At 38.3% G+C, this 11,961-nt stretch overlaps 3 protein-coding genes across 4 annotated transcripts; 1 reads left to right on the top strand and 2 right to left on the bottom strand.

Moving 5' to 3' along the window:
• Positions 1 to 224: 224 nt before the first annotated feature.
• On the top strand, positions 225 to 2,635 carry LOC127968307 (40S ribosomal protein S15). Its single transcript, XM_052569427.1, has 4 exons — positions 225 to 299; positions 662 to 747; positions 2,083 to 2,317; positions 2,487 to 2,635. The coding sequence occupies exons 1-4, from the start codon at positions 297 to 299 to the stop codon at positions 2,598 to 2,600; spliced, it is 438 nt and encodes a 145-aa protein (XP_052425387.1). The 5' UTR covers positions 225 to 296; the 3' UTR covers positions 2,601 to 2,635.
• A 794-nt stretch (positions 2,636 to 3,429) lies between these two features.
• Positions 3,430 to 7,714, bottom strand: LOC127968305 (protein ABHD8-like). Of its 2 annotated transcripts, XM_052569421.1 has the most exons (5): positions 7,284 to 7,714; positions 5,462 to 6,228; positions 5,217 to 5,387; positions 4,520 to 4,736; positions 3,430 to 4,375 (listed from the first exon to the last, which is right to left on the bottom strand). In XM_052569421.1, the coding sequence occupies exons 2-5, from the start codon at positions 6,217 to 6,219 to the stop codon at positions 4,076 to 4,078; spliced, it is 1,446 nt and encodes a 481-aa protein (XP_052425381.1). In that variant the 5' UTR covers positions 6,220 to 6,228; positions 7,284 to 7,714; the 3' UTR covers positions 3,430 to 4,075. The 2 variants fall into 2 exon arrangements, with proteins under 2 accessions (XP_052425381.1, XP_052425380.1); XM_052569420.1 differs by lacking the exon at positions 7,284 to 7,714 and having other exon boundaries at positions 5,462 to 6,249.
• A 618-nt stretch (positions 7,715 to 8,332) lies between these two features.
• dda1 (DET1 and DDB1 associated 1) lies at positions 8,333 to 11,231 on the bottom strand. The gene is made up of 5 exons (XM_052569428.1): positions 10,978 to 11,231; positions 9,964 to 10,044; positions 9,765 to 9,816; positions 9,600 to 9,661; positions 8,333 to 9,135 (listed from the first exon to the last, which is right to left on the bottom strand). Exons 1-5 carry the CDS (start codon positions 10,984 to 10,986, stop codon positions 9,025 to 9,027), a joined length of 315 nt encoding a protein of 104 aa, XP_052425388.1. The 5' UTR covers positions 10,987 to 11,231; the 3' UTR covers positions 8,333 to 9,024.
• Positions 11,232 to 11,961: the final 730 nt, after the last annotated feature.

Genomic DNA, 11,961 nt, shown 5'->3' with positions numbered 1-11,961 from the left:
ATAAATATTCTTTTTTTTAATCAATGCTTTGAACATTAACACAGAAAGACATATATCATGGGAGATTTACAAATACTGAATGAGATTACACTCAATTTTCGTTCACACTCTGTATATCATAAGACAAAATAAATAAACACCGACTTGACTCGTTAAATTTCTCAATAAAACCTCGCAATTTAAAATAAATATTTCCTCCTCCTCTCCGCTAGTGGGCGACTTACTAATCATTCCCCGAACTCTCGCGATATTACCGCGTCTCTCATACAGTCTTCCTTTTCCGGGAGTCTCTCGACATGGTAAGTTCACGTCTATTTTGTGTATAACAAAACTATAACAATCCAGTCGAATCTACTTCAAATATGAAGCATATCAGAGTAGAAAATATGAATAAAGCGTCTTTAAGAGTTAAAGCACGTTTCCAAGCCATTATTTGTCGCCTGGAACGAATGTTTATATAGATGTTCGTTAGATTAGCAGCTAGCGTTGCTGTTCTAAATCAAGCGCGATGGATTCTCACGTTTATTCTTAGGTTTCTGCGTTTCTTTAACGTGGAATCAAGTATGACTGTATTTATTTTATTACTCGCCGTTTATTTATTATTCCACAAGCTGCGAGTGAGGTAAAGGCCTGTTTATGGTTTCTGTGTTTTGTTTCTCAGGCGGACGCAGAGCAGAAGAAGAAGCGCACCTTCAGGAAGTTCACCTACAGAGGTGTGGATCTGGACCAGCTGCTGGACATGTCCTAGTGAGTCAAACCTCTCATATAACTGGGTTTTAATGAAGGTAAATGGTGGACTTTTTAAGTGGTGGCCAGATACTAAACAAGTTTATGTAACGCGTGTCTGTTAGCAATACTTTAAAATGTGAAATACAACTTGGTTGCAGCAGATCACCATTCCTTATCCAAGCCACTAGAATATAGAAATAACTTATGCATTATCATCTGAATCCAGTGCAAAAAAGGTATTAACCTGTTAACTGCCACCTGGCCCCTCAGTGGGCCCTCTACGTTTACTTCACTATATTACTATTTAATCCTAATCTAATCATGACAAACTATATATATCGTTGGAAAGGTTTAAGATTCCTAAATAGATATTTTACCAATCTTTTTTATAAAAGTGCATCTCAAAAACCTACATCATAACAGGAGTTCTGACCTTTGTCGAAAAAGTCTTTGTTGCCTTTTTCTTTATCACACTTTAGAAATCATCAGAAATGATATCACTTGAAAACTTAAAATCTCAATTAATTCTTTGAAACCCATTTTAAATTCAAACAATGCATTACCGTGGAAATAGTACCTCAAAATCATGTTACAATGTTTTGTCATGAATTATACAAATTTAGGTTTGGATCATGCACTTCAAAAATGTGAGTGACAGTTAACCGGTTTTAATCAGTATATTTGACTTGTTTTCACGAGAAGCAAAAAAAACTAAATGTTTGCCAGTGGGTCAAAAAATAAAATTCATTCCCTATTGACAGATATTTGTTCAAGTTTCATATAAATAAAAGCATCGGGATTGTTTCGGGACACTATAAAATGCTAGGAGTGTTTTGCAGTGAATGTGATTAATTTGTAGACACATAAATGTCGTATTACAAATTTATAATGCAAATTTAAAAAATCTATTATAATTTAATATTTCCCTCTATCCCAGCTTAGTTCTTTTTTTTTTTTTTGTGACCGATCTGAAGCAATTAAATGTGGATTCGCTCTTACATTCTTTTAACTTGGGAAAAAAACAAACATTCATTTCATTATTGTAACCTGAACTTTAGTTTAGATTAAACTTTATCGTCATTATGCAGAGTACAAGTGCAGAGCTAATGAAAAGCAGTTAGCATCTAACCAGAATTGCAAGAATATAGTTTTATATACATATAAGTACAGAATAATTGAAGCTATGATTTGCATAATGTACAGTGGAGTTGCTATATACAGTATTAAGTAGCTTATGTACAGAATATAAACAGTCTAGCTTAAGGTGACCTTGTGAATGAAGGTTTTGTCGAGTGATCTGATGCTTCTTGTGTAGAAATGTTGATTAAGCCTGTGTATGTGTGTGTTCCTCAGTGAGCAGCTGATGCAGCTCTACTGCGCCAGACAGAGGAGGAGACTGAACCGCGGCCTCAGGAGGAAGCAGCAGTCTCTCCTCAAGCGTCTCCGCAAGGCCAAGAAGGAGGCACCTCCTATGGAGAAACCAGAGGTGGTGAAGACTCACCTGAGAGACATGGTCATCCTGCCGGAGATGGTTGGATCCATGGTCGGCGTGTACAACGGCAAGACCTTCAACCAGGTTGAAATCAAGGTAGAGCGATGAGGCTTGCGGTTAAAATGCTTATGTGTCAGTGCTGCTTTTTGTGGCTTTGCTGCAAGGCCAAGGACTCTGTGTCCCACTAAGCCTTTTAAATATGGCTGATGTGTTTTTATTAAAGTATGAATATGCAGTGATTTTTGATGTAATTTTCTCTTTTCAGCCTGAGATGATTGGTCATTACCTTGGAGAGTTCTCCATCACATACAAGCCTGTTAAACACGGTCGTCCAGGTATTGGAGCCACTCATTCTTCCCGCTTTATTCCTCTGAAGTAGAAAGCAGAGCGTGTAAATAAAAGCCTCCAAAACAGCCTCTGACTTTGTCTCTCTTTATATAAAAGCTCGTCTTGCTTGACAAAAAAAAAAATTTTTGTCTTCAAGTTTTACAATATTTGAAAATGAGTCTTAAATGTTTACTTTTTTATAATAATGATTGAACTTCTTATTTTATGATGCTAATTAAATTTCTATTTCATGCACCTGATGTTTTAAATGGTGACCCACACTCAGAATTTGTGCTCTGCATTTAACCCATCCGAAGTGCACACACACAGAGCAGTGGGCAGCCATTTATGCTGCGGCGCGATGCCTTGCTCAAGGGCACCTAAGTTGTGGTATTGAAGGTGGAGAGAGAACTGTACATGCACTCCCCCCACCCACAATTCCTGGACTCGAACCCTCAACCTTTCGATTGGGAGTCTGACTCTCTAACCATTAGGCCACGACTTCCCACCGTTTTACAAAATATGTATAAAAGACCTTAAAGTCTTGTATACATAGTCATATTAAATATTACATGCATAACAAAAAATATATATATTTTTTCCAACCGAAATATCTACACATCCTCAAGTCTGAGAAAATTGATGAACTTCTATATATTTATAGTGATGCATTGGGAAGTAATGGATATCAGTTGAAAAGTCTTATTAATGCAAAAAATGTTTCCAGATTATGTTTGTCATTTTTTTTCACCACTTGGTTCTTAAAAGGTACCTAAATGGACCATAAAACCTGTCAATAGCCTATCAATGTCAGTATTTGTGCTTCATATTAAAAGTATATGAACTGGTTAGTGGGTAATATTTAAGAATGTGAGGCAGAAGAAGATCAAGCTTTTTATTTTCGACCACCTTTTAAACTATTTCAAAGACAGGGCTAGAATACTTTAAACAGTAAAAGACTAAACTAATGTTTAAAAAAATGCTTTTACATGGCCAGAACTATATTCTTTTGTTTACTGCCACTGAATAACTCAGAAATGGACATTTGATATCGGTCAAATAAAATAAAGGCTAGTAACAGCCTGAAATAAATACATACAATAGATCATCTATTTACAGTAAATGCTTCCAGTAAGTCTTAAATTACAGAATTTTGAATATTTCATTTCAAGCTTATCACACTTGGGATGACAATATCATTGCACGTCTTATCCCATTTACATATCCCAGAGAATACAAATAATTTAGTTGAATGGGCTTGCGTTTTGGTATTTATATTAAAAAAACATCAAGGGGTAATCTTATAACTCGAAAGGAAGTAAAACCCATTCTGCTCTGGGACAAACATCCATCTGAGCTGTTCCTTTAATGTGTTTCCTGCAGTCATACACCAACTTGTAAATATACAATGACATCCTACATTCAAACATTTCCATTACATTTGGTTCACATGGAAGAGCAGAGCAAATTGAACACTTTAAATGTATACCATCACTTGTTAATTGGTAGACCAGCTATTTCACAACCTTAGATCTGATGTCCACTGTAAGCCTCTGTCCCAGTATGAATGCTTTTGGGTGCAGTTGTTGGTCTTGTCAAGTCTGGTTGAAATTCGGAGGGTAACTTTGGGGCGGTTTTTGGTCTTGTGTCCTCTGGAGGTTTGGTAGTAGTGGTCTTTGTGGGGGCTGATTCCTGCTTGGGTTTTGAGGCGGTTGCTGGCTGCCATAGGAAGAATTCATGTAAGAGAGTATTAACTACGTCAGGGCACTCCATCATGACCATGTGACTTCCATCGTCTATGATCTTCAGGAACCCCAGCAATAGGATCTAACAAGAAAGCAACACAGTAAATATAATTGTGCGCCAAAATTTGTGGTGCTGCTGAAACGTTCAGAGAAACCCCAGGAGGAAAGAGCCACATTAAGAACTAAATGGACAAGATTCTAAGCTTGGAATGTAAAATGACTGTACCTCTGCCATACGTTGGTCCTCTTGTACTGGTACAAACTTGTCGTACATGCCGTGAACCAGCAGAACAGGCACTGTGATTTCAGCATGGTAAACCTCGTCTCCCTCCGGCCAGTACTGTCCACTCATCATGGACCGTAGAACGAAGGAAGACACGTTGAAGGCATTGTTCTCTTTTAGTAGTTTCTTTTCTCTCGTTCCCTGATGGGCAAATCCAGCCCTTGAAGACAAAAAAGGCATCTTTTATTAGTTAAGAACTACTGTTATTGGCAGACAGATACTCATCATGATCAAGCTGGCAAAGAACAAGGCAAGGAGAAATGTGGGATATAAGTTTCAGTAACTGCAACTAAAAGGCTGGAATACACTATACTCAGATTTTTACCCCAATTTACAGCTTGCTAATTGCGAAACTCAAGAGCCAGTCTACAGGTTTGAGTTGACACATTTAATAGAAAATCTGTTCCTGAGGCCCCACCTGCCCCACTGTGTTTAGCCACAAGCCTTATCAAACACCTTTACAGGACATTTTACAGGACTATTAATCGGGACAAAAATCTGTGTAGTATAGGCCTATTCCAGGATTTTGTTAAAACTATTAAATTAAATGAACAAGGTAGTTGCCAAACATAGACACTCCTGTTCAAGCTGGCAAAGGGCAAGGCAATGACAAATGTGTCCTTTGGACCATTATTCTTACATGAGAAAGCTCCAGGTGAGGCACGGGGACAGGAAATTAAGGACACACGTGGGCAAGTTGAAAACAGAGCAGAGACTGGGCTCGAGTGCTGTAGGACCTCCACCGTTAATCATCACAACTTTATGAACTTGTTCCGGATACTCATGAGCCAAGAAGGTACAAAACGAAACACTGCAAGACAAAAAATAAAATGCTAAAAGAAGTAAAGCAATGCATCTGCATTTATCAGGCATACATTTCCTTACCCATAAGAGTGTCCTACTAAAATATTACGCTTCTTTGCATATCGCTTGAAGATGATCCTAACGTCCTCAGCCAAAGCGTAAAAGGTATAGGCAGCGGGGATCTGAGGAGCTGAACTTGCACCATGTCCAGCCAAGTCTGGGGCAATGACCTCGTAACCAAGTTGGGAGAAGTAGTCCAGTTGGCTTCCCCAGATATCCAATGACCCCCCGACTCCATGAATGAAAAACAAGACCACATCAGGGTGAGCACCTTTGCAGCATGTGATCTTCCGCTCGCAGTCAATCACAATGGAGCGTTTGGGTTTGCGCCGTCTACGCTGCACTGGTTGCAGATTCTGCTGAGGTGCAGGTATGATATCCGTAGCCTGTCCTGCGGTCGCCGACCCCGGTGTGGGTTCAGAAGCCTGGGCTGCTGGGGGAGCCTCACAATTGGAAACATCTGTATCCACAGTGCTGTCTCCATTCTGATAGCGGACCAACTCTGGAGGGGTGGCTTCATTGATGTTCTCGATCAGAAGCTGTCCATTTCGGTACACTGAGATTTTGCGCTTGCAGCTGACCGTACCCCCTTCCCCAGTCCCTGGCTCCTCAACCACTGGTCTGTCTGGGATAATATGCCGAACTCTCAGAACCCTTCCTGGCTTTACTTCAACAAATTCAAAACCATCGGTGGGCTCGGAAGACTCAATAGGGACCACAACGTTAGTAGACTTCCCTGTAAAGCAACAGAATATTCCATCCACAAAGCTGGTGAGCATAGTGAACACCTGTGGAAATAAGAAGCACATTTGGGTTCTCAAATATTCAGTGCTTTAGTACATAGGCTCACATGAGTTTGGCATATCAATTATCCACGTGTTAAGTGCAAGCTACCTCTTGTCAAAAAGCGTGCCAGAGCATGAATTTGCCGCCAATGTAGACTTACGTCAGAGTAGCGCCATATTTAACTTTTGACATGAATAAAAACGAGACAGTGAGCAATAGAAATACAGTGCGTTCAATGGATTGTAGTATTGTTTAACTAGTAAACGAAACGTCTACAAAAACTACACAGAATTGCGTGATCTAGGACCAGTATATATTTATATATATAGTTCAGTATGGTGATGTTTAATCTAAGGTCTTTTGATGTTAGAAGTATAGCCTATATAGTGCAACCAAATATAGTGCATTGCAGTCAGGCATATTAGCCATTCTCATAGGACCATAGAATTATGGCACCTTCTAGCATTTCATGAATTATATTCTATTTCAGGGTGCAAAATATAGGTTTCCCTTCCAAAAACGCAAAACTCCAACATTTATCTTGTTAAAATCATTATCGGACAATATACTAACATCAATACAATAAATAGCAGTTATTAATATATCTTAACACGTATTGCAAACTAATTGTGCCTCACATTTCCCTACAAGGATTATGAAATAATAGTTTGCAATAAAATAAGGTTTAAAAACTATATATATATGGTCTTCATAACGGGGTTAGATTTTAATTGTAAGAGGTCACAATAACACTGGTTTTATGATGCAACTAATCAAATGCTCACTGTTGTATTCAAAATTAACATGGTGTTTACTTTGTAACATTCTATACTTATGCATCAAAATAGATTATGGAAGTTTTTTTTGTTAACCGTAGCTGCCAAGAGAAAAATCACATGTAAATAATTAAGTGAATATTTTTCAGAGGATTGTAATTAGTTGTATCAAATCTCGGAACAGCCTTTTCTTTACTTAAGGCTTTGGCCTTATAAATTGCCTCCAGTTTTGATGACAAACACATTCCTTCTCATACTGTACAGTGCAATACCAAGCTTACCTGATTATCGATGTTCCCGATACATGAAATAGCTGGGTTGTTTACTCCAGTATCTTCTCTTCCCAGTGTAATGAAACTGTGGGTTGGTAATCTACAACCCTCAATCCAATAATTAAATCCAAATAGAATATCTTTCCACGTAATTAAATTACTTTACAGATAATTTAAAGATTTAAACCTATAATAATAATAATAATTAAAAGAGCAACACTGTTATTCGCTTTCATTCACTCCCAATCTTCCAAATCTACATGGCCACAGTAAGAAACCAGATTAAAGCGGATTACACCTGTTGAGCATATGCTGTTACAGCCTCACTGAAAACATGCACTGGCTAGCACACCCACCATCTATTGCCTTAGCTTTTGTTTAAGAAATACCTTAAAATCTGCATTCAATATGGCTCAACACAAAACATTTTAATAGCATTTTTATTGACTCAAAAAAAAAAAAAAAAAAACTGACTTCAAACAGAAATTGGGAAGGCTTCATAAGAACAACTATTTACAAATGCAGGAGTAATTGTGGAAAGTAACTAACTCTTTCAGACAGATTTAGAATCGAGATGGGCTGCTCTCTACACACTTCCCCCTCAAGAGGTTTTAAAAGCTTTCTTTACCCAAAACATTTTGCATGCATTGTTTTATTAACAACCTCGATAGCTTCAACACATTTCAATCTTTTCAACAAGAAAAAAACAACACACTTTGCCAGAAATGGGTTTTAACAGCTGACTTAACCTCACATCATGTCTGCAGCCACAGTCTATGTTGTGGACTCAAAGCACACTGGCTGAGAAATGTAAGCCTCCTGTGTAAAGCTCTTCCTGTTTGTTGTACCACAGCTCACCGACGTCCTCTGCAGGTTAAGAGAGGAACTGCTGCATCGCTGCACCTTTATTCGCAGAACTCCAAACTTAAACTAAAACTCCAAACAAAAGGGAGACACTATTAAATTCCAACTGGGGAAACCCCACCATCATATTTAGAAGGCAAACAGACTGCAAGTGAATCAGCGCTCAGGATCAATCATAGATGGAGTCAGGCATCTGAAGGCAAGTTATCCGTTTATGATTCTGGAACGAACACAGCACTACAAACCTACATGACAAAAGGGGAAGTGGAAGAGAATGACATTTGTATTTCTTTACATCACCAGTACATCATCCTCAACCTGTGACAACAGATAAACAGTCCCAACAGTGCATTCATGCACAAGTATGCACCTGCTAGGAAGACTGTAGCTCTATCAAGACTACATCTAAATCTTCCAAACATGTCTGTAAATTTCCAAGATTTAATTTTTTGAATGCTGAAGAGTGCTGCCTGTCTTCGGAGTACATCATGAAAGTGTGATAATTCACAGCTGAGATTACTAGGGTGTTTTTCAACTTTTACTCTGCATTAATAGTGTCCTAACAAATCGATTTTCATAAACATCTTCATAGCAGACATTCATTCCTATGTGCTTGTTGAATTTCGCCGTACCCGCCCCCCCTCGAAGTTCAGAGCTCAGCAGAATCGTCAAAGCTGGCAGTGGAAACCCGTCGCGCCACACACACACACGTTCAGAACAGGGCACTGACTGCATCAGGAAGCACTCAGTAAAATAAAATAAAAAAAAAGGACACTGTAAGAGAAGTGTTCTTCCATTTCTTTCTTTCTGAGATGAGATTCCTGTGTGGTGTGCGGGTGTTTGGGCTTGTTGTGTCCGTTCTTGTGCTGCTGGATGGTGGGTTCCTCTAGGAGTCCTCGTTCATCTCCTGGCTGTCTGTCCGGGCGATTTTGCGAGGAGGCGCTGGGCTGCCGCCTTCCCCTTCCGCTTGCTCCTGCTCTCGCTTTTTAGCTGCATTCTGCAAGACATAGAGTATATGATCTTTCCAATAGCTAGTAGTTTATGCAGGAACGATTTCTGCTAAGAATTAGTTATTTCTTCCCGCTCGCTATGTTTACATTTTGTCATCTACGCTGGTTTTTCCGTTTCAGTATGGTTCTGTACCTTAAAACAAATTTGAATAACTGATATATTTTTTTAGATATTTCTACTTTGCAGGAGTCCCAAAAGTCATTTATTTTTTTCCACTTCCTGCACACTCAGCCATTCCAATCTAGTCCCAGATTGCACTAATTTGTGTTTCTTCCAGCAGGAAAGCCAACCTCTACAAGTAGCTGAGTAGAACAAGAGGCTGTTCACCTAGAATACAGTTATGCATTCTTTTTATTATGCATTTCTATTCCTTTATTTTGTTTTTTGATACGAGTCGATTTATCTATTAACGTGGTTGCTCTGTCAAATGAGAGCTTGACCAACACTTGCCTTTTTGTCCCACTGTTGATGAAGATAACGCAGAAGGATGTTTGTCTTCTCTGTGACGATGACTGTGAAGAGAGAGAAAACCTCTAAAACTTAGCATTCTGTGTGATCAACAAATTTATTTTTAATTATGTAATACAGCTCTACATTTGTACAACAAGCACTCACTCTGTTCAGAGGGATACTCTCGTGTAGGCAGATATACTGATGGCCTTCTGTTCTGAAAGACAAGAGAAAAATGGACCGTTAATGATTTCAACAAAACATGACACTATAATTCACAGCCATGGAGTGAAAATGCTCACTGAATATTCAGAAAGATGATGTTAATGGCTCACAAAGAGCACCGTAAAAAAGCAAACCTTACCGATGCTTTACATACAGAGTCAGCGTGAAATCTGCTGAAGTTCGTCTTGTTATACACAGGTAGACCTTTCAGGAAATCTGCCTTTAAAAAAAAAAAAAAAAAAGAGGTTAAAATCAAACGCTTGCCCAAAACAGACAGGTCTTCATCTACAGGGAAAATACACATTGTTCTCTTATTCTTGAATTTAATAAAGACATGATTCAGTGAACATAAATAGTCTTTTACAAAAAATACTGTAGCCTCCTTTTAACCTCTAGAGATACTGCATTTACATACAGGCATCATCACACACCATAGCAGAAAAATTGCTCATAAGGGACCAGAAAATCAAAATCTGACAGATTTAAAGCAGTCAGCCAGGAAAGCATGGCGCATTTAGCTAGCAATCAATGACAGGAGAGGAGTTGTAAACTAATATTAAAATACACAAATCATCAATGCACATCTAAATAATAAATCTCAAGAAATGCATCTGATTTGTAAGTATGCTGAGAGTAAACTCAAACGCTGCATGTCAACCTTTGGGCGTTGCCAGTCTAGTCCACTTAAGATGTGTGTAGGACTTGTACAGCTTGATCTTTATTAAAGTTTTCAAATCGTATTTAATCATAATAACACTAGTGAAATAAACATCCATGTCGTGACCGCTGAACGAAAGCTTCAGCAAGTCTCGCTCGCGCTTCGCAGTATGCTAACACGCGCTAACACATTAGCATTCAAACCTGACATGTGTGAGGTTTAAAGACCACTCAACCATCAAATCTCCTGGTAACAACGAAAAACGTTTTATAACCGTATTCAAACATGCTAACGTGTTTATTTCAGGCTGTTGCGGTAATATAAGTGTATCTAAGACAGTCTGAAGCGGCCTGCTAGCATGCTAACTCGATCACCAAAGCAGTTTGTCAACTGAAAGCGGCTCAAATCTCATCGATACAGTTCAGGCTTCGATATTTTAGACGATATTCAGCTCTGACGTTAAAATAAGATGAAGTTTTAAGTGCAGGAACTTACTTTGTCCATGGTGAAGTCAGTTCAGTCGTGTAGGCGTGTGTTTGTGCTCACACAGGCCTCAACACTGACAGAAATCAGAAAGTTGAAGCCGGTTTCACTCACTCACTCGAACTACTGAATACGACACTAAAACACAGAAAAACGTGTGAACACAAATATACAGCAGCTAACGTTAAACTCGGGCTACCGACTGACAAGCGTCTCTCTCTGTGCGTGTGCGCGCGCGCTGTAATTTTCTGTCATGCGTGGTGCGTATTTACAAAGTCTTTACCATAGTAACCGTAAAGTCCTTCAAAATACACTGAACCTGGCATTATACACAGCTGTTCAAGCCAAACATGGTTATTACAGTAATCTGAAACTAAAACTAAACCCGTAAAATACGTTTTCATTACGTGAAATAAAATGGATTTTTAAAAATAAAATAAAATCAATTTCGGATTGACATGTCAACATTTCTCATTTTAATTTAGCTTAAAATTACAAATGAAATGAAACTAATTAGACATTTAAAAATTTAATAAAACGACAAAAACACAACATAATCACTTCAACTGAACTGAACAAAGTAGAACACACACAAACACAAATATACAGTGTTGAGGGTAACGCATTACAAGTAACGTGAGTAACGTAATCAGATTACTTTTTTCAGGTAACTAGTAAAGTAACGCATTACTGTTTAATTAACAAGAAAATGTCTGAGTTACCTTTTCAGTAAAATAACGCTAGTTACTTTGTTTTCCCATTTATTAACTGAAACTCTCCTGTCCCCATACTGGGATTAATCTGAACTACAGAGGCGTTGTGTTCTGTGTGAACATGATGTAGTTCTACACTAAATGTGAATGTGCATTAATTCATCCCACTCACCAAAAAACAACAACATCAACAACAACAACAAAAAACAGATTTAGTATTCATCGAAATGAATTAAAACAGTGAAATGCAAACTCATAATGTGACGTAAACCTGCAATAATTA

Source organism: Carassius gibelio, chromosome B11, assembly GCF_023724105.1.
Source record: "Carassius gibelio isolate Cgi1373 ecotype wild population from Czech Republic chromosome B11, carGib1.2-hapl.c, whole genome shotgun sequence".
In the NCBI taxonomy this organism is placed as follows: Eukaryota; Metazoa; Chordata; class Actinopteri; order Cypriniformes; family Cyprinidae; genus Carassius; species Carassius gibelio.
The sequence above is the reverse complement of the archived record's forward strand: the minus strand, read 5'-3'. Positions and strand labels throughout refer to the sequence as shown.